At 43.1% G+C, this 25,182-nt stretch overlaps 1 protein-coding gene across 1 annotated transcript in view; it reads left to right on the top strand.

Annotated features, from left to right (window-relative positions):
• The window catches only part of LOC126215310 (histone-lysine N-methyltransferase 2D-like), a 459,193-nt gene that overhangs the window by 157,054 nt on the left and 276,957 nt on the right, over window positions 1-25,182 (top strand). Inside the window, exons 28-32 of the mRNA XM_049941991.1 lie at window positions 10,909-11,044; window positions 13,896-13,984; window positions 19,228-19,607; window positions 21,178-21,548; window positions 23,176-23,351. Of these exons, the coding sequence (XP_049797948.1) occupies window positions 10,909-11,044; window positions 13,896-13,984; window positions 19,228-19,607; window positions 21,178-21,548; window positions 23,176-23,351 (1,152 nt within the window). The remainder of the gene's footprint in view (window positions 1-10,908; window positions 11,045-13,895; window positions 13,985-19,227; window positions 19,608-21,177; window positions 21,549-23,175; window positions 23,352-25,182) is intronic.

Genomic DNA, 25,182 nt, shown 5'->3' with positions numbered 1-25,182 from the left:
AAATAATAGAGAAATGGAAGGAACAAATGGAGCCACTCACCTAAAAAGTTGAGATGTGAAGTCACTGCTATGCTTTCAGACAATGTCCTGCCTCAGAACTGAAGTATGTGTTTTAGTTCTGAGGATTATTTCACAGTTTTAAACATGGCTGTTTCTCAGGAATCATACCCAAGTTACAATACAGGAATCACACAGCCGACTGGTTGCAAATAACTTTTTGATACACTTACCTAGTTTCAACACTTCTAACGGTGTCTTCATCAGAATGAAATTTTGAGAAAGCCAATAAAGTAATGCATAGAAAATTAAGTATGACAAAAAAAAGTTAACCAAGATGACAACTGTCATGTGTAGTAGTTACGTATGTAAAAGTACATTGCGAGAAGGCAATGGTCAGAGTTTAGAGCTCATATGCTCGAGTCAAAAAATTAAATAAAACACGTTCCAGCCTTTGGCAAATACGCCTACCTAGGAATAACATCAGACTGACCGGCCCAGTGGCGTACATTGCTGCCACGAAAATAATACAAGATGCGCTGTCTGTTATTCCTAGGTAGACATAGATGCCAAAGGCTGGAATGTGTTTTATTTATTTATTTATTATTTTTTTTACTTGAGATATGAGCTCTAAACTCTGACCATTGTTTTCTTGCAATGTAATTTTATGTAAGTGTAACCATTGCACGTCATGACAGTTGTCATCTTGGTTAATGTTTTTTTTTTTGTCATACTTAATTTTCTATATGTTATTTTATAGGGTTTCTCAAAATTTCATTCTGATGAAGACATCCTTGGAGGTGTCAAAACGTAGGTCGGTGTACCAAACTGTAATTTGTAATCTGCTTGGCTGTATGATTCCTATATTGAAAAATTCACATTTCACTTAAGGAGCGAGTGGCTAGCTTAATCCAGTCTTTTATTTGTATCATGTTAATGGATACTTGTACAAATTTTATTTTGAAAATGCTGCAAGCTGTTGAATTATGTAAAGTCTTGGGTCCTGTTTGCAACCATTTAGATATGAAATCAACTGGCCTATTTACAAGACACACCGAAAAATAATAAAAAATTTTGGTAGTCGAAGAGTACTACATAGAATCAAAGTATACTACAGGTCCTCACCGAGAACTGTCAGATGCGACACCATAAGGTCTTAAGCCCGTAATATTATGTTGTATAGTGTACAGAAATGGATTCGGTGTACTGAGCTTTAGTATGTAAATTGAGCATGAGAGTCAATCACACAAGTTATTCTGCCTTCCTGTTACACAGACACATTTGGGAACCTGCAGTGTCTCAAGGGATAGATATTTAAAAGGTGGAAGTTTCCATTGACACCAGAACTATGCACAAAATGTTCATTTCCATAGGAAAAGTGTGGTCGATCATCTTAACTGCAGTTTTAACAGAAATCGAAGTAACGTACTGCCAGCAGTTTGGAGAGATCGGTTCTCAGATTTGTCAGACGAGGCAGCTGCCGATCCCACGTTTTACGAAACTGTAAATGTCGTAGCCAGAATGCGTAATGCTTTGTCGTCGAGACTGTTTTTAACCTTTCAACCTAACCTTCCTGGCTAAAGTGTCGTGGAAAGTCATCTCTCTTTGTTCACATACAGACTCCAGAACAGTACACAGTCCTCAGGAATGTGATTTCTTGCATTGGCAGAATTTCTGTAGATGTTTAAGTTAGCTTGTCAGTGTTTCTTAAGAATGCTGTTCTGTGAGAGTAGATGTTTGAAATGGAAAGTAAATTTTACTTTTTTCTGGTTGAACCACAGAACAAAGATTTTTTTTGTGAAAAACATAGCCTAGATTTGCATGATTATTAGTTCGAGACAAGGCCTGTAATTTTTTTTATTTTCACGTTTTACTCTTACTGTCGAGAAATCGTACTTAAGTGGTGCCTGATTGAAGCCGGAGAAGAAAAATTATTTTGGAAGCCGCGGCTGGGAGTTTTTCCGTGTTCTTTCTGACCTGTGTGGTGCTACAGAGCTTACTGGAAAGTTTACCTACTTTCTCTTGAATGAATGCGTACGAGCTGTCGAGCATCGTGGCAGACATAGGTGCAAGAACAGTTTTTCAGTTTGTTTTCCCATCCTGCGCCTCCTCTCGTCCCACCTATGTCACTCTCCTCTTCCTCGACAATTGTACCGCTTGTTTTGTTTTGTATGGTAGATATTGCTGGCCTGGATGTGGTGCTGGTTGTGGAAAATGCACTATCCCTTTTTTTCTGTCTTCGTGTTTGTATTTATTTGTAGGTTCTCTGGTTTGACATCTTTTTTGTGAATGCTCAGTATATAATCACTTTACTTATACTAATGATTGTTTTGATTGTACTGCTCTTTTGTTCTCAGGGCTAATATTGCTCTCTTTCTGGCTGCTGTTGAGAATGTTGTAATTATTATGGATGTTAAATGCTTCTGTAGTTAATATCTGTTATGTTCCTTTAATGAGCTTTTTGTGCTGTTAATATATGTTTAATCTGTAGTGTCTGTCAGTGGTTGCCAACTATGGGACGTATTGCGTATGTACGGTAACTAATATGTATCTGGGAATTTGTGTGATGGCTAAGTGTTTTGATATATATATTCGGTTTAGAAAGAGAAACATGATTGTCATTGGCTAAGGAGCATTATGGTTGTGAGGGTGATTTGAGCATGGTGATAATACATTAATTTCTATATATGTGCAACGCATTGCAATAATGAAAATATTTAACCATGAAAATTCAAATATTTGCCATTCAATTTGACATTTGTGGTAATAGTGCATTCTCTTGCTTCATTCTAGCCTGCTACTTTTTTCTTTAAATACTGTAAAGTTTACTGATAAGATTTAATTTGCAAGTCACAGCATACTTTGACTATGCATTTGTCAATTTTGCTGAATTTACAAGCCTCTTGTGTGAAGCAGTGAATGTTTATTACCATATTTTTTATATTTTGTCAAACTGTTGTACAACTGTCGGACGGTACGATAATGTGTTATTTATATTGTCGACTGATTCCCAGCGCCATTCTGTTATTGCCTGGTAGAAGATTTCTCATTGCCTGAACAGCAAATTTTGTTTATTAATACTGCTCCAGACACTCGTAAGGATTCACAACATGTAAGCTTGTAGACGGTGGATTAATTTTTTATTTTACGATCACTTAAACTGTCAAACTGAGAATTTAAGGGAGTGGCTATTGATAATATAGTACCTGGTCAGATTCAGGTGTCAGTGTGAGGAAGAGAGTCATTCTCAATGAAGTCTTAATGTACAATGACTTGAAAATGACAATTCTGAAGTCTGCTGAAAGTTAGTATTTATGTAACTACTACATGTTGGTGAGAATTTTCTCTGTATCCATAGTAATATCCAGCTAACATTATGGTACAACTTCCAAAAATTATCTCAGTGACAAATCGAACAACTAGTGCCACACTTCATTCTTGCCTAAGCGGTATTCTTATCATCTGAAGTATTCCTTCTATACTTTCAACAGGTCACTGTGTTGAATGTTAGGTCCCTTAAGTGTTAATCGGGTTGTAGGTTGAAAAGGGAGACAGATATCTTGTAGTTAGTTTGTTAGTTGTAGCACTCTGTGAAGTGGAAGAAAGGACAGGCCTTCTGGTCGGTAAGTACAGGGCTAGCAACAGAAAATCAAGTAGGGGTAATACAGGAGTAGGTCTAAAAACAAACAGGGAAATTAGTAAACAACTATAAACAGCACAGCAAATGCATAATCGTAGCTGTGGTGGACATAACCGTGACCCTACACAGCAGTACAAGAATGTGTGCTTTTAAGACAGTTGAAAAAAATGTGCAATGAGATGAAATAAATGATTCAGCCTTTTAAGGCAGAAGAAAATTTAACTGTGATAGCAGACTTGAATTCAATAGTAGGAATAGGGGTAGTAGGAAAAATATTAAGATAGCATGGACTGAGTGAAATAAATGAAAGAGGAATCTGTGTAGTATAATTTTGGGCAGAGTGCAATTCAGTAATTACAGACACTTAGTTTGAGTATTATGAAAGGAGGTTGTACACAAGAAAGAGACCTGGAGACACTGGAAAGGTTCACATTGTTTGTATAATGCTAAGACTTTAAACCGCAGATGTGGACTTCGATCATGAAATCTGTGACTATGAAATGAGAAGATTGCAAAAAGGTTAGAAATTAAGGAGGTAGAACCTGCATAATTTGTAACAAACAAACACTTTTGCGAGTTTCAAAGGAGGCAGTGAGAGAGACTGAACAAGGTAACATAAATACAATAGAAGATGAACGGGTGGCTTTGAGAGATGAGAAATGTTGTGCAAAAGATGGCGACTCCAGGTTAATTCTTGAATAAAATGCCAGCTATTAAATAAAACTGACAAAAGGAGAAAATATAAAAAGTAATAAGTGAAGAAAGCAAGAAAAAGATAAATGTCCAAAAATGAGATCGACTGGAAGTGCATAATGGCAAAGCTGGAAAAATGAGAAGCAGGAGAAGCATGTGGGACTATGGAAAAGATAGATTCCACATCTAGGAGAGAAAAAAAGAAACCTTTGGAGAAAAAACATGCAGCTGCACAAATACCGAGAGCTCAGGTAGCGAGCTAGCACTGAGAAAAAAAAAAAAGGGAAGAGTGAAAGGTGGAAGAAGTACACAGGAATTCAAAATGAAATCAGCAAATACAAATAGTTATAACTACATAATGCATAGTGATACATTGGTAAGAGTTTCAGAGAATGTAAAAGAAACTTCAGCTTTTTGTTACATACTTTATAGGTGTTGTGTACGACTCACCTCTCTCACACAAACAAGAGTGAGTGATAGTCAACTTCGTGCCATATGTTCTAAAGCATATGCAGAGTCATTGATGCAAGTGCATTAGAAGTGTGTGGTTTGAGTTCTGAAATTATTTTCTGTACCCCATATTCAAAAGATGTGCTAGTTAACTTTTCACCTATTTATCAGGATGGTCGCCTCATCACCAGAAATGTGATGTGCAGCAAATTTTTATCCCTCCATGGCTTCCAGCACTGCTGTAATACAGTTTTGTGCGTATGACATAGTCTCCCTGTTTTAATGATGTGCAGTTAATTTTGAGCTTTATTTTGAGAATGTGCCCAGCAGTTATTAGTGGCATTTGTAGCTTACCACTGCCTTCATAAATAGATTTCCTTGGACTACATTCAAACAAAAGGCAACTACTTTCAACGTTTTGTGCTATTACAGATGGGCAGTCGATACTTTTCCTCTGTACAAATATCCTCATTTCGACAAATGGTCGGTGCCGTATGTGAATATTTTCGGCATTAGGAGGTGCTCGACTGCATCGGTGACAAAATCTTCCTTACACTCTGATGCACGAATAACAGCTGTGAAATTCTAACTTTCAGAATGCCGTTTATAGTGGATCTGCCATTTTCACTTACGAAATGGTACTGTCCACTCGAGCATCACCACACCACACGTGTGCCAACTTCGGAATTACTCTGCTTGCTCAGTAATTGAAATTTAGAATTCACCTTCACATTCTCTGTAATTCTCATCTCTGTATTGTCACACATTAAACATCATTGTTCACTTTGAGTTAGTCTGTGTGTAAAAGGCTATATAAAGGGAAAACAAAACTTGAAGACAGTGTTATGGAATGATAAAGTGGAAGTAGATGAAGATGAGATTGAGATGCAGTACTGTGAGAAACATTTGAGAGAGCATTGAAGAGACCTAAATCAGATGAGGCATCTGGGATGTACGATATTACCTAAGAATTATTAAGATCTTACGGAGAGCTAGCCATGACAGAACTGTTGCTCCCTGTATGTAGTAAATATACCAGCTCTACATCCTGCCCCTGACGGGTCATTTAGTACCGATCAACTGCCACGTCATCCTCTGCCGGCAATGATGTTCAAATTCAGTACGGAGAAGCACAGGATCGAGATAAGAGACAAATGAACTGTACTTGAGACTTCAAATAAATTGTAATAGGCCCTTTATTAAAGAAGGTCGATGCAGAGAGGTGTATTGCCAAGTCACCATTGCAATATACTAACGTGAATTATATATAGAAGAATGGAACAACTGGTTGTAGCTGATCCGGGCCGAGAGGGTGAGACGACTTTGGGTTCTGGAAAAATGTAGGAATAAGCGAGGCAGTCCTGACCCTATAACTTATCATCTCTTTGAAATACTGATAAAATACAGGGAGTGAATAGGTATCTACAACTTGAACAGAAACAAGACTGCATTATAAAAGTGGAAAGGCAGAAAAGGGAAGCAGCAGTTGAGAGTGGAGTGGGACTGGGTTGTAGCCTATCTCCAGTTTTATTTAATCTGTACGTTGAACGAACAGTAAAGAAAATGAAGGAGAAATTTGGGAAAGAAATTAAACATTCGGGAAGAAGGAATAGAAATGTTCAGATGTGCTGATGATATTGTAATTCTGTCAGGGGTGGCAGAGGACTTCAAAGGTGAGTTAGACAGAATTGGAAGTGTCACAAAAAGAAATTGTAAGACCTCGACAAAAGTGAAGTGAGAGAAATGAAATGTGGTCACATTAAAGGAGGCTGTGCTGAGGAAATTAGATTAGGAAATCGGACAGCGAAAGTAGTATACGACTATTGTCGGTAGGGCAGTAAATTATCTGGCGATGACAGGAGTAGAAAAGAAACTGGCAATAGCGAGAATAGTGTTTCTGAAGAAGAGAAATATTTTTAGTACCTAATATACACCGATGGAAACAAAAATTACAACACCAGAAAATAGTTAATGTAGAGTAATGAAATTCCTGAAATACATTTGTCTAGGTAACATATTTAAGTGATTAACATTGGAAGATAACAGGTTAATGTAAGCACGAGGTAAGCTATTGCAAATGTGAAATGCTCGTACATTAAAACACAGAAGTGCCGGATGTCAGTTCGGGGAGTGGAATTGCGAGCCTATCGCACTCGGTCGGCCGGTGCACGGGCAGTTAATGCCGTCTGCGGATGACGCCGGAGTTGTCATCTGACAGTGTCCCGAACGTACTCGATCGGAGACAGATCGGGCCGAGGCGGCGTGTCGACACACTGTAGAGCGTGTGTGGTTGCGACGGCAGTATGTGGGTGACTGTTATCCTGTTGGGAAACATCCCCTGTAAAGCTGTTTACGAATGGCAGCACAGCAGGTCGAATCACAAGATTGACATACAGTTTTGCTGTTTGGATGCGTGGGATAACCACGAGAGTGCTCCTGCGGTCGTATGAAATTGCACACCAGACCGTAACTTGTGGTGAAGGTCCAGTGTGTCCAGCATGCAGGCAGGTTGGTTGCAGGTCCCTAACTGGCCTCCTCCCAACCAACACTGGCACTGAGGCCGAATCAGACAGCCGACCTCTACCCTGCCTTCCAATGAGCTCTCACTTGACAATAGTGAAGTCACAAGTGGCTACGGTTTGGGGTCGGTGGAATGCACGCTGCAGGGCATTTGGCTCGGAGCTGTCCTTGAAGTGACTGATTTGCAATATTTCTTTAAAGTCAGTGCCGTCATTAGACTGTTGTTTATTTAAAGTGTTACATTTGCACTTACGCAATCACGATTTAGGCTTCAAAATGCCATTATCGAGTGTTTCAAGTTTTATAAATTGCCTAAGATGGCATACTGTCGTATTAAAGTACACTATTAGATACATTGTCTAAGAGTCGATATTTCTGGCAGAGCCTACTGCTTTGTTTCATTACCGAGTACACCGTCTCGACTCGAGACGGTTTTATACGCGCCATTCGACCGATCTTCTGAGTCATTTGCCATCTCTAATAGAATTACAGTGTCGGTATTAGACTGTGAAGCGTTTCTGTTTCTCCTTGTTTTCCTTTGCTTCTTGGTCAATTTACAGATTGAATCCTGTGTCTTTTAGACCTGCAGTTTGGTATCTGCACATATTGGTCCCAAATACACACGCAATTTGCTGACAGTGCTGTACGATCACTGTGGTCGGTGACATCTGTGATCTTCTGTAAGGTTTCGTTACAGTACTGGGAGTATAGAAAAAGTCTCTAGAAAAGTCTTGAGAAAGAGTTTGTCCCTAGAATACACAGTTTGTAATGAAGGGTATTGAATAATAAATCAATTTCTTATCACTTTTGATTGTATAATGTCTCTGTTAGCCTTATTATCAGGAGCAATTCCAGAAAACACTCCCACACAGTAAAACAAGTTCTTAATTTCCACACACAATCACCATACGTACACTTTTCTTACATATTAGTTTGATAACGAGATTCTAATGAGAAAGTATAGGAATTTTTAGAATGGACCTCACATCCAGAGCGTAAGTGGGGAACACGTCGTGATGTGCAGGTGGTTCACCTGGCACTGCTGTGAAGTTGTGGAGAGTTGGGCTGAAAAATAGTTGTACGTAACAGTTTAATGTTCAAGAGAGTCAAAGACTTTCAAATAGACGACTCTGTCTTCCATGCCCACGTTTTCCCCACACGTGCCGACGTGAACAAAATGTCGAGGTATTAGGATTGTCTGCAGCAGTATTAATGAACTGTTCACTTTCGGGCTTGCAGTCAGTTTGTGGTAAGATTTCCAAAAGCAGTAGTGAATGAATGGATGGGGAGGAATATGTTCAATAAACAGTTCATCGGGAATCATTCGTAGTATCGAGACATTTTTAACAATTTGCGGGTCGGTCCACGGTATACATCCGATGGTGTGTGGTGGATTCTTACCTGGAGATCTTTCGTGTGTGTTTCCTGTTAAATTATTTGGCACTGAGTTCTAATTAGTTATACTGAGAGAGTATCTCTAGTAGTTTCGTGAACTCACTTTGAAAAAGTACATAAATTGTTCACTAGATTGAGTATACTTTTACAGAATAACATTAAAGGTGAGTTTTAATAGTAGATACTTTCTGTCCCTAAAGAAAGAAAGATAGGTGAACACTTTACGATAACTTTGAACAGAGTTCACGTTATCAAGATTTGCCAGATAGTATGTCTGACACGTCTTCCCATCAGCGTACTCAGAATTGCACTTTCTGCCCCTAACTGACCACCCAGACGGACATCGGAACAGTACTGGGAAGTTCCGGATGGAAAGCAAATAATGGAACGTGTAAAGGTAACGATTCATGTTACAGTCAATGAATTGGACAGATGGGTCTCTTCTGCTGAGCTGATCTGTTGTCCCCCCTTTCCACTCCCCCCCCCCCCCTCTCTCTCTCTCCCTCTCCCTCCCTCCCCCCCTCCCCCTCTATTACTCACACGTATGCACGTGCGCGCGCACGCGTGTGTTAACACAGAGTTATGTTTCTGCAGCTCTGAGGCAAGCAGTCAGCCAGGATGCTGTCCAGGTGCTTTCCTACATTTTCAGCCTCATTTATGTCACTGTCAACCACGCAGCACCCAAACTGTGTGTTTACCGTATTTACTCGAATCTAAGCCGCACTCGAATCTAAGCCGCACCTAAAAAATGAGACTCGAAATAAAGGAAAAAAAATTTCTCGAATGTAAGCCGCACCTGAAATTTGAGATTCGAAATTCAAGGAGAGAGAAAAGTTTTAGGCCGCACCTACAAATCGAAACAAAGTTGGTACATTGTAATATGAGACACAATGTAGGTCGAATGAATGACGATACAGCTACAGTATTTTGGTTCGAGTCGTAAGCTTAGCAGTTAAGCTTTACCAGGTAGCCATTGCTATGCGTCAGGCGTTCCGTACGTATTTATACGGGTACCCTTCCTTTTTGACGTGCTTCGTCTGATTTGAATCGATTACTTGTTTTGCTTTGATCTGATAAGTGCCGTTTTCTTTGTTATAGGTGTTTACGTCACTCTAAGCTGAAAATGCATTACTGTACTGTCATGCATTGTTTGTCGCGTTCTGATAGTGCGTGTTTAAGGCCTGTCGCCACTCGCGGCATGGCTTGCATTTGTGCGCGCTACCGCCACTTAAAAAAAAAAAGAGAGAGGAATCGTCTCATTAGCGAAACAATGGCAAGAGACTGATATTTGTTGTTACTTACACTGCTGCTTTCTTTGATAATGATCAACAAGAACCAAATAATAGAGTGCGTATGATAGAACATGTTCTGAACGAGAGTTAGGAGAAAATTTTTCTCCGTTTGAAAATCTTTGTGGCCGCTTTTTTAGTACATCAAATTCTGCACAGAAATTAGTCATCTTAGATTTAAAAATCTAGTCAGTTGCCGTGCTTCATTTCTGACTGTATCACTATTAGGCATAAGAATAATACGAATATAAACATGACACGATACGTATATTCTTCCGCGTTTGCTGTTGTCTCACTCTAGTTTCGTAGTTTATTAGGCAGACAGGATTTAAATGAGATAGCAGCAAATGCAGTGGTCGAAACTCGGGGCGGAGAAAAAAAGCTCGTCTCCCACCTTTCTTTTTAATTTGTTTACTGATGCAGAAGTTTTGGCGCCAGTATTTATCTTTGTGCCTACAAAGCATGCCTGTGCAGCGCTACATGTATTCGACGGCAGAAGTTAGTTGTGACGGCACCTACCAACATTTTTCCGAACTTCCGCTTCCTTTGCACTCGATTCTAAGCCGCAGGCGGTTTTTTGGATTACAAAAACCGGAAAAAAAGTGCGGCTTAGATTTGAGTAAATATGGTAGTCGTTACCTTTGCTCCTCTGTTGTTTTCATTCCGGACAGCCTACGTACAGACATTACCTCGCGGACGGACGGACAGTTCGTATACTCGCACCTAGCGAGCCGAACCGGATACCGGTCCAGCGTCCACATTAACCGGAGCGACCCTGAGGGAAGTGTGACCCCCTCCCCTCCCCTCCCCCTCGAACGCACCCCTCTCGGAAACGTTCCTCTAGTTAATCGGCCGCAGAGTGGAGGTGTCCGGCGTGGGCGTCACGTCGGAGAGTAACGCCGTGGGCTTGTGGGTGTTGGGCAGGACCAGGAGCGGCTACTGCAGCAGCAGAAGACGTCACGTGAGGCGGAACAGGAGCGGCAGTGGAAGCAGCTGCAGGCGCTGCGGCAGCAGCAGGCGCACCAGCACCAGCAAGTGATCCAGGAGCAGCGCGTGCAGGGTGAGTAGCTCTGTCTCGTTCTCTCTGTCTCTCTGCAGGTGTCCCCTCCCTTCACTGTCGTGCTCTGCCCAGGGCTCTTTCGGCCTCCTACTCCCGAGAAAAAGACGTGTGTACTCGGAAAACTGTAGCTATCTCTTATTTACGTAATACTTTACACGTTCGCTTTACGTTACTCTCGTCCAACACTCGGGCTGTCGAACGGTCTCACTGTAACTACGCCGACGTAGAAAGGTGCGGAATATCGTCTGCCCGAGTACGTCGTCTCCCCTCGTGTTGTGGCCACCCCACCTCACCTCTTCTCACACGTTGCTATTGAAGAGCTGGGATTCTGTAACAAATCTTACCTCTCGGGGATAGATTTCTGACACTCGAGACGGCTATCGAGATCTTCACATTCGGAGTGCGAGAACGCGAGACACTTACCGGTCGATAATGTCGTCCCTGTTTACTGGGTTTCCTGATGTCTTCTCAATTGGATGCCCTATAAATGTGGGGTCTGCAACACTGTACCGGTCTCGTGGTGTCTCATTTCCTTATCACATTCCTCCAGTGCGGTGTATCACCGATATTTGTCACGTGTCCTTTCTGTAGTTCTACTAGTCCAGCCCACATATGGTGTGACAGAGTAGCACAGAATGTGTTGTGCGTTGTGCTACCTTTGACATATCGTTGCTGCGGTTTTATCGGTGTTACTCGTATCAAAATTAGTAGAGCCACTTTTCTGTAGGTACCTACCAATTTGTCCAGTGGAATGCAGGCAGATTCCTGGAGCAACCTGAGCAAGCTACTTTTCTGCTCTCTCAGAGAAAAATTGAATATTATTTGGTATTTTCTTCCCCCAACATCGATCAGGAATATTGCCGGGTTAACTTGGATCCTTACTTGAAAAACGTTGGAAGTGACGAATGCCAGGAGCAGCAGCAGAAGTAGCACTCGAGTAATTTAATCTGTCACGGATATTGACCACTGTTATTGTGGGATATGACATGCTTGACACTTGAAAGTGTTGTAGCAGATGCAGGTAGTGTGTTCTATTGGCCCCTAATACTTTTGTCGACCATATAAAGCAGTTGGCATTTTATAACTTCGGCATGCTGCAGTTCACTGCTTGTAGCGCTCTGCTCTTGACTTTCCGTACCTCCATTCTGTCACCTTACTTTTACAGTTTGAGCTGAATACTGCAACACAGGGTGGCAACAGTGCAGAACTGAAAGCATTGCTCTGGCTGGTGTCGAATTGTTGATGTGATAACAGATGGACAAAATAGCAGACAGATTATATTTGTTCAAAAACGTACCCTATATACCAAACAATAACTCGATGTCATTGTTCCCTATTCTAATTATCACTTTGAGAAGCTCTCTGTCACTAACAGTGAGCTTTGCATCAGACAAAAGTATTTTTTTTTCAACTCCCATTTATCAGAACATACTTAAGAATGTCAAATAATGTAGGACTGCTGGCTGTGGAGGGGCAACTCTGAGAATGCTTAGAATTTTTGGGAGTAGTTTACAGATTAGCAAAGAACAAAGTAAGGGCGATGAATTTGAAGTGTTGTGTATAATAATTTTGTACTGTTTTCTTCTGAACGCGAAATACCTGCAGGTATTGTGTGAAGGTATTTTGCAGTGCACAATGCTTACAATAAGTCGTATTGCTGCAAAAACTGGGTTGCCTTTTATTAAGCATTAAGATCTTATAGAGGAGTATAACCTTTTAACCAACTACTTGTGACAAAAGTGTCATATTTCACTGTCAGGTCAGCGACATGTACACTTGGGGTATGACATTTTTCAGATCTATCCTCAGTTTAGTGGTTTCATCTTTATCTTTGGAGTTGTGCAGTTTAGTGTGTTCAAGGATATCGGATATTTTTGTAGTTACAACTGTGTTGATCTAAGTTACCCTGCCTCATCATAGAAAGCTTTGCAAGTTGCTTGTAAGCAGTAAGATTTATCTTGTCTGTTGTAATTGAAATTAAAATTAGTGAAGTTTCTTTGTATGTGCATTGATAGCATCTCACACATTTTGCCATTTCTAAAAATCCTGATGTAAACCATTCGATCAGTTCATGAAAAGAAAGTATATCTTCTTTGGCATTAAAAAGAAGGTGACTGAATGAATCATGGCTCTTTTATAGTAATCATCCATATATTATCTGCCAACATTTATACAGATCAGCTTGGTCACACTGTCCTGCCGTAGAATGAAACAACAACCCTTTAAATCCAGCTAGCAAAATTAAAACCATTGACATAACAGTAGTTCACTTTGCTTTTCTTTTACGCCTCTACTTTGAGTACTGCACCAGAGGGACTAAGTAGTGACATGTGGACACAACTGAACAGCATATTATAGCAATTTCTCTCAAACTCTTTCCTCAAACTTCAACACTAGTTAGGCCCTGTATTGTTCAACCAGAATATCTTGTAAAGTTCTGAGGGTTCCTGCATTTTTTATTTTGCCTAACGAGATAAATTTTCAGGAACTGATCTCGGTTGTTTCTTATTCCACTTTCCTATAATATGTCAGAGATTCATGTTTCCTTCAGCTTGCTCATCAGATTAAAGAGCGTCATTATTGTGTGTGCGATTTACACTTCCCATTCACGGGTCTCCGATCGAGGTCTCTGGAGGGATTGTCAAGTTTCACTGTTTGCAACTTTTTGTAGTGATCGTGAGGGTTCACCAGCTGTGTATTTTTCTAATCATCATTCACAATTTCTGTTGTTCAGAATTAATCTATTTCCTTTTTTTATAATCTTGTAGTGGTATTACAGAAATGTCACATTTTTGTACGTTGACATAAAGACGTACCTGTCATAACATTGAACCGTGGAACACCGTTGCAGCAATGGCAAGAGTGCACCGACAGATGAGTGTTGACGGCATCCCGTTCCCTGCAGAGTCGCAGCAAGTCGCTGCCGGACTATCGCCTCAGGTAACCGCTTGTTTCAAAACTGTAAACTGATATTTAATTGTTAAAAAATGATTTACGATTGAGGTGCAAAATGCAGTGTGGAGAAAAGTTTTGTTGTCAAGTAGAACCAAAATGTGTGTTGTTGTTTTTTTTTTTAGTCAGTCAGTCAGTCAGTCACTCATAAATGGTCATAATCTCTGTCCATCTTCATTGAGAAAATGTGATTTTCCTCATTTGTCACACGACCTATGGCTCTCTCTCTCTCTCTCTCTCTCTCTCTCTCTCTTCGTCTTTTCCCTCTCCTTCCCTCTTTTCAGATGAAGCAACCGTGGGTTGCGAAAGCTTGAAATTTGTGTTTGTTATTGTTTCTATCAACGTACCAACGCTTTCGTTTGGTAAGTTACAGAATCTTTGTTTTAGATATATTTTTTCCCACATGGAATGTTTCACTCTCTCTCTCTCCTACGTGGAATGTTTCCCTCTCACACCCGTCAACTCCTATCCTTAATAAAACTCCTTAATCTTTCCTCTCCCACATCCACACCGGCTGTTCAACCACCTCAAAAAACTATCCAATCTCCTGGTTTCCCACCTCCAGAAAGGCAACTCACTCACCCTTCACAACCTTTCCAGCAAACCTCAACCTCCTCTCATTGCACACCAACTCAGTCCCTCCCATCTATTCAATCTCCCACTTCCAGCTCCACTCCCTCCAAAACCTCAAAATTCCAATCAACACAACCTGGAACCACAACACCCTAATTCAGTAGTTAACCTTTCCTCCAAACCTCTCTCCCAATCCGAAACCTCTGTCCTATCCAAAGGCCTCACCTTCAGCCCCACTCCCAGATTCAACCAAACAGCACTCGTCAAAGATTTACTGTCCTACACTCGTACTCTCTGCTGGAAATATCACTTTGCCACGAAGAAAAATGATCCTAATCCTACTCCTAATGATCCAACTCCCCAAGACACCATCCAAATTGAACCCTGCCTGGAACAGTTCCATCCTCCGTCGCAGCGGGACCCACCTCCTCTTCCTCAAAATCACCCTCTCCAAACCTTCCAGGAATTTCTGACTTCCAGCCTTGCATCTCAATCCTTCTTAAAAAAACCTTAATCCTACTCCCAACATCACCACTGCTGAAGCCCAGGCTATCCGTGATCTGAAGGCTGACCGATCCATCGTCATTCTTCCGGCGGACAAGAGTTCCACGACCGTGGTACTTGATCGTCTGGAGTATGTGGCTGAGGGACTGCGTCAGCTTTCAGACAACACCACATACAAAGTTTGCCAAGGTAACCCCATTCCCGATGTCCAGGCGGAGCTTCAAGGAATCCTCAGAACCTTAGGCCCCCTGCAAAACCTTTCACCTGACTGCATCAACCTCCTGACCCCACCGACACCCCGCACCCCTACCTTCTACCTTCTACCTTCTTCCTAAAATCCACAAACCCAATCATCCCAGCTGCCCCATTGTAGCTGGTTACCAAGCCCCCACAGAACGGACCTCTGCCTACGTAGATCAACACCTTCAACCCATTACATGCAGTCTCCCATCCTTCATCAAAGACACAAACCACTTTCTCGAACGCCTGGAATCCTTACCTAATCTGTTACCCCCGGAAACCATCCTTGTAACCATTGATGCCACTTCCTTATACACAAATATTCCGCACGTCCAGGGCCTCGCTGCGATGGAGCACTTCCTTTCACGCCGATCACCTGCCACCCTAACTAAAACCTCTTTCCTCATCACCTTAGACAGCTTCATCCTGACCCACAACTTCTTCACTTTTGAAGGCCAGACATACCAACAATTAAAGGGAACAGCCATGGGTACCAGGATGGCCCCCTCGTATGCCAACCTATTCATGGGTTGCTTAGAGGAAGCCTTCTTGGTTACCCAGGCCTGCCAACCCAAAGTTTGGTACAGATGTATTGATGACATCTTCATGATCTGGACTCACAGTGAAGAAGAACTTCAGAATTTCCTCTCCAACCTAAACTCCTTTGGTTCCATCAGATTCACCTGGTCCTACTCCAAATCCCATGCCACTTTCCTTGACGTTGACCTCCACCTGTCCAATGGCCAGCTTCACACGTCCGTCCACATCAAACCCACCAACAAGCAACAGTACCTGCATTATGACAGCTGCCACCCATTCCACATCAAACGGTCCCTTCCCTACAGCCTAGGTCTTCGTGGCAAACGAATCTGCTCCAGTCCGGAATCCCTGAACCATTGCATCAACAACCCGACAACAGCTTTCGCATCTCGCAACTACCCTCCCAACCTGGTACAGAAGCAAATAACCAGAGCCACTTCCTCATCCCCTCGAACCCAGAAGAACCACAAAAGTGCCCCACTTGTGACAGGATAGTTTCCGGGACTGGACCAGACTCTGAATGTGGCTCTCCAGCAGGGATACGACTTCCTCAAATCCTGCCCTGAAATGAGATCCATCCTTCATGAAATCCTCCCCACTCCACCAAGAGTGTCTTTCCGCTGTCCACCTAACCTTCGTAACCTGTTAGTTCATCCCTATGAAATCCCCAAACCACCTCCCTACCCTCTGGCTCCTATCCTTGTAACCGCCCCCGGTGTAAAACCTGTCCCATGCACCCTCCCACCACCACCTACTCCAGTCCTGTAACCCGGAAGGTGTACACGATCAAAGGCAGAGCCACATGTGAAAGCACCCACGTGATTTAGCAACTGACCTGCCTACACTGTGATGCATTCTTTGTGGGAATGACCAGCAACAAACTGTCCATTCGCATGAATGGACACAGGCAGACAGTGTTTGTTGGTAATGAGGATCACCCTGTGGCTAAACATGCCTTGGTGCACGGCCAGCTCATCTTGGCACAGTGTGCATTCATGCAAATGGACAGTTTGTTGCTGGTCATTCCCACATAGAAAGCTTCACAGTGTAGGCAGGTCAGTTGGTAGATCACGTGGGTGCTTTCACACGTGGCTCTGCCTTTGATCGTGTACACCTTCCGGGTTACAGGACTGGAGTAGGTGGTGGTGGGAGGGTGCATGGGACAGGTTTTACACCGGGGGCGGTTACAAGGGTAGGAGCCAGAGGGTAGGGAAGGTGGTTTGGGGATTTCATAGGGATGAACTAAGAGGTTACGAAGGTTAGGTGGACGGCGGAAAGACACTCTTGGTGGAGTCACGGTCTTTGAATATGTGTGCTTGTGTCTGTATGTTTGTGGATGGATATGTGTGTGTGTGTGTGTGTGCGCGCGCGAGTGTCTACCCGTCCTTTTTCCCCCTAAGGTAAGTCTTTCCGCTCCCAGGATTGGAATGACTCCTTCCCCTCTCCCTTAAAACCCACATCCTTTCGTCTTTCCCTCTCCTTCCCTCTTTCCTGACGAAGCAACCGTTGGTTGCGAAAGCTAGAATTTTGTGTGTATGTTTGTGTTTGTTTGTGTGTCTATCGACCTGCCAGCGCTTTCGTTTGGTAAGTCACATCATCTTTGTTTTTAGATATATTTTTCCCACTTGGAATGTTTCCCTCTATTATATTTATATATATATTCCCCAACACGTCCGATTGCCATAATGTAGTGATGTGTCGCTATTGTCTGCTTTGTCCATCTTGTAACTGCTTTCACGACATTGATGGCACAATAGTTAGAGTGTATGAAACAGTTAGGCTCGTAACATGTTTGACAAATTTTTGTAGAAATGTGAGGCTTATTATTTTGGCCCACAGAGAGATGTGAAATTGAGTCAATACTTATTGCAGATTTTGTATAGCCAATTGGTAGGTTATTTTGCTACAGAGTACTATGAGGGTCCAAGTGCAGTGATCGCTGTCTGACAGAAACTGTCATAGAGAGATGAACTGACGTCTAGTTCGCTAGGAGTTCTCAAGAATGCAAGATTATTGTGTTCTATGGGAGAAAAATTAATTCATCACAGGTGAATGTGACTTATTTGCGGATAAAGACTAGAACAAAGCTTTTGTCTCATATTGACAAGCTCCATTATCTGTTGGATGTCTTCCCTCTAGAGCTTCCTCTAGCACTCTCCCATCCTGTCCCTTCTTCTACTTACTGTCCGCCACACATTTTGTTCCTCACTGATTCTGTGGAGAACTTGTTTACTTAAGTTTCAGAGTCCTTCTCTGGTCCTAGTGTACCAATGGTCTGTGATTTACTTCCATACAACTGTGTACGTTTCCAGAAATTTCTTCCACAAATTCTAGCTGATGTTTGATACTCATACACTTCTTTGCAGCAAGGATTGCCACCTCTGCCTGTGCTATATCTGGTTTTTTGTTTTGTTTTTCCCGCTGTGCGATATTCTGCTTCCGAGGTAGCAGAATTCCTACAGTCTACTATGTGTTCGCAAGTTTTAATGCGAAGTTTATCCCTAATTTCATTCCTGATTCTCATCAACACTTTTGTCTTTGTCGTTTACTCTCTGTCTGTATTTTGTGAACATTAGGACTTTCCATTCCAGCAGGTCCTGTAATCCTTCCTCACTTTTGCAGAGGGTACCGACATTGTCAGTGAATCTTATCATTAGTATGCTTTCACCCTATGTTTTAATAGGTTTTTGAAACTTTTTTTTTTCACTTGGTATTGCTTTTTTTGGTTTACGGGTTGAACACTAGAGGAGTTCTACTGGACCCTTTAACGACATTTTTAAGTGGAATACTTCTCTCTCTATCTCCCATTCTTAATGCTCCTTATAGGTTCTTGTACATGCTGTATGTTACTTGTTTTTATCAGTAGATTATACCAATTTTTCTGAGAGTTTCATACACATTGCACTATTTTAAGCTGTCGAACGCATTTCCTCGGTCGACAACTCTTATGCGAGTGCCATTTTTCTTCAATCTCACTTCTACTATTGAGTGTGGTGTTGGAATTTCTCTCTGGTGCTTTTGCTGTTCTCAAAGCCAAACTGAACATTGTCTAACAAATTCTCCATTTTATTTTTCCCGTCTTTAGTGTATATTTTTGTCGTCACCACCTTCGGGGTAGGTCAGATAAAGTTCCTCTGAGAGTCCGACGATACGTCTCCGGTCTCAGCAAGTCTACAAAATAACCGGAATAATTATTTGGTTGCCACTTCCTCAAATTATGTTAGAAAATCCATACAAATTTTATTTGTCCCTCCTGCCTCATCAGTTGCTCTTAGCAACTCTTGTTCCCATTTGTATCTGTTGCTAAGTTAAAAACTATCCACATTACCAGATTATCCTTTCTATTTCACACCTCTCTATTATTGTTCATACAGGACGGTTGTCTGACGTCACCGGTGGGCATCCGTCCTCCCCCGTTCCCGCCACCCGCGGGGATTCCTTCCGGTGCCCAGAAGGGGCAGCGACTGCCGAATCCAGGTGCGGGTGCGGTTCCGGGCGGCACGATTTTCCCGCACCCCGCGGCAGCCGCCGTCACGGGGGTGGGTGTCCCGCGGCCGCCAGCGCCACCCCCGCAGTCACAGCGCGCCTTCCAGCCGGCCCTGGTGGGGATTCCCCCTCTACCCGAGCAGCCGCAGCAGGTGGCCGTGTTCCGGTCGGCCACTTCCGACGTTGTGGACCCGTACGCCCAGCCGCCGCACACCCCGAGGCCCCCAGCTCAACAGCAATTCCCACCGATGATGGCCGCAGTGCAGAGGTAGCCTCGAAAGTCTAGCAGTAGGTTATCGATAAGAAAGAGAGGCACGTGTATGTGATAGTGTTTGAGTTTACCGAGGTGTATGTCATCGGTTTAGTGAGAAGCCCCAGACTGAAAGTTTGAATGTCCCGGATATCGATACCCAGTTAAACGTAAAATTTTTTCTGCTACTTGTTGTTTCCTTACCGAAAGAAATGATCGACGTACGTGAAAAGTGCCTCATTGTGCTGTGGTTTGGAGTCCCATTAAGCTGTAGGTCCCCTTGTAACTTCCCGGGTGAAGCAGTTCGAAGGGAACGATGCACAATCTCCGATAGAAGCACTTGTACTAAAGCACGGCAATGTTTCGACTGTCATTTGGATACTGTATGTTTTTAAATTCTCCACATTGTTTGATTGGGTTCTGCTTTTACTGTAGCTAACGACTTGATTTACACTTTGTTACAAAAAGTATATCAGATTTTATTTATTTATTTATTATTGTATAGCGTATGGCTAATACAGACATATCATAAAATTAAATTACATATACATACACACATATTGACCCACAAGAAACTAAAGTTTGTCTTTACAACTGAATATCCAGTCCTTAAATCCAGCGCACTGCATCTGGAGTTGCTAGCAGGAAGTCCTCTTCAGCACCGTGATAGGCTCGAATCCTGTATTCACTGACAAATTGGGGTGAACAGTCTGGTATGGAGCCTCACAGTCACTGGCTGGATTAGCCAGCTTCTTACACTTAAAACGAGCATCCCCGCATCGGCCACGGCGGGTGCGGATTCTGTCGAGAGTAGTCCGAGTCTTGTGTGGTAGGTCGAATCCACTCGGAAGTTTAGCAGCTGAGAAGATGTTATGCAGGCGCACATCTGTCACTGCTTCCCACCGACCTCTGCATTCTTCGAGGGGTTTGAAATCCTTAGTAACCGTGTCAGCAAAATTGCACAGATTCGGATGGCGTGATTTTCAGTCTCTTAAGATTCAAAAGTGGCAGGTCGCTATGCACGGGTAGGTTAGAATTTCTGGAGATCTTGTGGAATTCTCTCATAAGGGCAGTACATCTGCGTAGAGCAGGAGGCACTATACCAGTTAACAATGGAAGCCAATAATGTACGTTGATGTTGCAGATTATGCTTGTAAATCCCCATATTTGACAAAACAACCTTCGGGTATCACTCAGATTTGCCTCATCCCAAATGTTTTTTTTTGTGTTTTATACCTTATCTATGAATGAGTGATACGTGTCAAATGTATGGGCTGTTCCAGAGCTGCTCTCGCCCCACTGTACAACCTATAGGCATATTGTAAGCACAGTGAGAGGGAGACGCTGACAGTATAACTGCGTAGAGGAAGAAGGGAGAGAGTGGTGTTCATCTGTTTTCACATTTAAAAAGAAGTAATCACGTGTTACGCCACGAAAAGAATTTGTAATAATTTTGTAAGATTGTACAACAGTGGGGATTAAACAGTTTTCCATTTATCTGCCCGATTAGTCACTATCTGAGGGAGTAATTAAGATCGATTACATCTTTCAGCTGTCAGAGGAAAACTAAACTTTCCACGATCTGCAGGTACACCCCGACACCGTACCCTCAAGGAGCCCCGCCACCGCCTCCGCCGGGTATGCGCGCCGTCCAGTTTGCCGCCGCCGCTGCCGGAGGCCCGACCCCCCCGCGACACGGGTTCACCCCGCGCGGTCCAGATGCGGGTGGGTATGTGACAGCTGCCGGCCTGGGCTTCGTCCGCCCCGGCCCGCCCGTCGTACAGGCCCACGTGGGCGCGCCGCCTCAGTCCGCCGGCGTAGGTGTGGGCGCTGTGGCGGCCGCAGATCCGTACGCCGTGCCGGCTCTGACACCTAGACCTGCACAGGAACAGCTGCGGGACCTCCTGCAGACCAAGAAGGCGGCAGACGAGCAGCCGGGGCCCAGGCTGTGGGCGGCAGGTGAGGACGTGTCGTGTGAATTTCCCAAAACGAACTTTGCACCACCCACTTATCTGCAAATATATGTACATTTACATTTCAGGGGAGCATGCGGTGACAGAGATTATTATTATTATTATTATTATTATTATTATTATTATTGATTACTTAGTTGTCAAATAAATACAAAGCAACAATAACAACACAAATAAAGGCAGTGTATTCAAAAGAGCACATCTCTAGTATTTGCCACGCTGTTCTGCACAGATCCTTATCGGTATGCTGAAGTGGTCGATATGCTGCTCGAGATTTTCCCACTCTTCGGTGCCGGTCCTGCTGAGGTCACCCAGTGTGTGAGGAGGGTTCTTGTAACAGCTGTGACAGTGCACTGTGAGTTTCTACGGGTCCCGAGTGTGCTCGATCGGGTCAGTTTCGGCATATGCCTCGGACCGTTCCATTTCTACAATTCCTATTTCACGCTGGAAGATGTTTGGTGGGCGAAAGTGGTGTTATCACTCATTATTGTCTCGAAAGATGAACTTACCGCGAAAATGTCGATTGTAGAACCGGTCATTTGTTTGGAGGAGGAGTTTGTCCCGATTCGGGACGGCTCCGAAATTGCCGTCGACAGAGTCGAGAGTGTTAAAACATCAGTAAGTGATACTGGCCCAAAGTGTGACTGACCCACTTCTCAGCTGAGCCTGTCGGTCTGTACGCCCGAAACACGCTGTAGTACCTGGCTGCCTCCACACACGTACGACAATCGTCAGGTGTTCGAAAAATGCTGCTCTCGTCAATGCGGGTACTCGGTGTCGTCGATCTGAGTTCCTCTGTCGACCTGCTTCACACGTCACAGTACTGGAGGCCCGTACTGTCATTCACAGTGGATGCCCGGGGGGCAAATCGATCGCGTGGAATACTGTCCGACTCGACACGGCCCTCGTAGTTGCCTCTGAAAAAGCATCACGTAGTTCACTCGCATTTTCCTCACGGTAAATACAAAACAATTTGCAGGTCACACTGTCGGGTATTGTCGATCGAGGACGGACGTCGGGAGCCGGGTCACCAATATTTCGTGTCTTACAATAGCAGACGAGGTTTTTGTGGTGTGACAGCGGTGTACATTGGGTATCCGGCTTTCTGTACGGACAACCCTTCTCGCCGAAAAGTGACGACGAGTGCAGACTTAAATTTGTAAACAATCTGTGCTGTTGTGTTCACAGTTGTTGACACAGACTTCTGTACTGAGCTGCAATGAAAATGCTAGTTTGCTTTTACTTTTGTTATGAAGGTTGCTGTGTGTAACCATTTCCTGCAGTCAGTAGTGTCGAGAAAGGGAATTCTGATCAGAAAACAGAAAGATGTGAGTAATGAGAATTGGCAAAACTATTTTTGAGCTATTTATGTAATAGAAATGGTTTACTTATTTATATTTGTGAAGTCTCAGGTATGTCTGTCTGACAGTGAAGTTGCATGAGTGTTCTCTCTCTCTCTCTCTCTCTCACTCACTCACTCACACACACACACACACACACACACACACACACACACACACTCTTCACCCTAAGGCCTAAACAGTTACATGCACCGTTAAGAGCACCTTAATACAGAATCGCCTCCTGACTCCGTGTCTTACGGCTGCCGACAGATCAGCTGGCGCCGCAGCAGCACGGTGGCGCGGAGGTGGCGGCGGACCCCGGTGCGGAGTTCCGGCAGCCGCTGCCTCCCGCACCGTCGCGCCCGCCGCGCCTCGCTGCCCCCGCTGTGATCAGGGCTGCCCAGCTGCCACTGCAGGCACAGGCTGCACTCAGGCCACCCCTCCAGGTAAGGCAGAGATATCTAAATTACTGGTGTAACACAGTAAGGGCACAGATAATGTTAGCACTTGGTATCTTTTGGGTCTGTTTTCATTGTTTTACTCAAGTATTATAAAGGATTTGTGCGTTTTTTGTGAAGAAATAGCCATTTCAATGGGAAGAACGGTCACTTTTCGTAATAAATAAGTTGTTTGTAAACGTATTAGTTGTCACGGAAAAGTTAATCCTGTCGTAATGTCGATTTTTACAGTTTACTCTCTGACGTAATCGAGAGTCAGCTTTTTCTGTTTATTTTCGTGGTGATTAACAGCTGTAATATACTGGTAGAAAATTCAGTGTAACTGTGAAATTCCTTCCTGTAAATTTTTTATGTAAACGTTTATATGTTAAACTATTTCAGTCAGTTTTTGCAAAAATCAGAAATTCATTAAATCGACAGTTTTCCCTTGCCTGTAGAAATGCTAATAGACATTGTAAACTGATAATGTGGAGTGTCATTGTCATCTGGAAATTACTTAATACAGTGTACCATTTGTGATCTTTTGTACCACCCCCATCACTTTCTCTGTGCCTTCATTCTTCAGAAGTTTTATTATATTGTACTCCACAGACAAGTTTTAATCTCTGATTGTTTTTAATCTGGCACCCACAATCAGCTTCTTACTTACCGGGAGTCACATTTTGTGAGGACGAGGTGAGACCGAGTCGAACGAGGTGGCGTCGGTGAGATTAGGAGGTCGAAGCAGTTTTGGAGATGGCCGGGTGAAAAAAGGAAAAAGAAAAATGAGAGTCAGAATGAGCTCTACGAGTTGGAATGAGCCCTGCAGTTAAGAGCTAGCAGGAAAGAGGAAGCGAAATTGAAAGAGGGAGGGAAGGTCGAGGATAAAATGGTAAACTGGCAGACACACAGAAGAACTGCCATCTCGAGAACAGCGGCAGCCAATTGACGGAGATGCCCTGCAGGGGCACGAGTAGCTTGCTGCTGCCGCCACTCTGTCCTGGTACTCCCGGTCTCTCCACCCGACGTGTCGCTCTTGCAGTGCAGTCCTAGACCTTCCAGAATTTGACCGCTTCTGTATCTTAACGTTTTCTCTCTAATTTTTCCATCATCTCCTTTTCTGCCCTTTTCCAGTTTTTTAATTGCGCTATTCATTTCTCTTCTCATAACTTTCTCTTTATCCATCTTTACTTCTCACTCTGTTTTCTTATCTATATTATTCTTCCAGGAAAAAAAGAAAAGAAAAAGAAAAAGAAAAAAAAAAGTTCAAGTAATTAAGGACCGAATTTAAAAATTTAAAATAATGTCACTCTACTCGTAACGAGGTATATTGTTAAACAGCATTAACACTATGCTGTCCACTGACACCACAATGGTGTCGTGCATGAAAAAGTGGTCAACGGCCGGTGACACCGCAGTGGTGACGTGCACAGTACCGATCAGTAGCCGGCGACACCACAGTAGTGTCGTGAGCATAGTATTGCGCAGTGGCCGGCGACAGCACTTCAGTATCTTTTGCATTCTGTTGGTGTTATGTTTAGGTAACACTAAGTTACTCACGTCAACAAGTTTTTTGTTTTTATAAGAACTTTGCTCTTTCATCGTGACAGCCGAAAAAGATGATACAATTATTTACGATGAATCCGCAGACATCTTGTCTGACGTTCAGGATAACTTGGCCGTTTGGGAAGAAGACATTGGATATAAAAAAGAAGGAAAGTGAAGCTGAATTGTTGGAATATAGTGAAAGACGTCCGAGAAGAATTCGGCAAATACTACGGTTGCCAACTGAATCAGATGAAGAAGACTGTGTACAGTGGTCAGACTTTGATTTACCGAG

Source organism: Schistocerca nitens, chromosome 12, assembly GCF_023898315.1.
Source record: "Schistocerca nitens isolate TAMUIC-IGC-003100 chromosome 12, iqSchNite1.1, whole genome shotgun sequence".
NCBI lineage: Eukaryota > Metazoa > Arthropoda > Insecta > Orthoptera > Acrididae > Schistocerca > Schistocerca nitens.
Note: the sequence above shows the minus strand (reverse complement) of the source record. Positions and strands in the feature narration are given on the sequence as shown.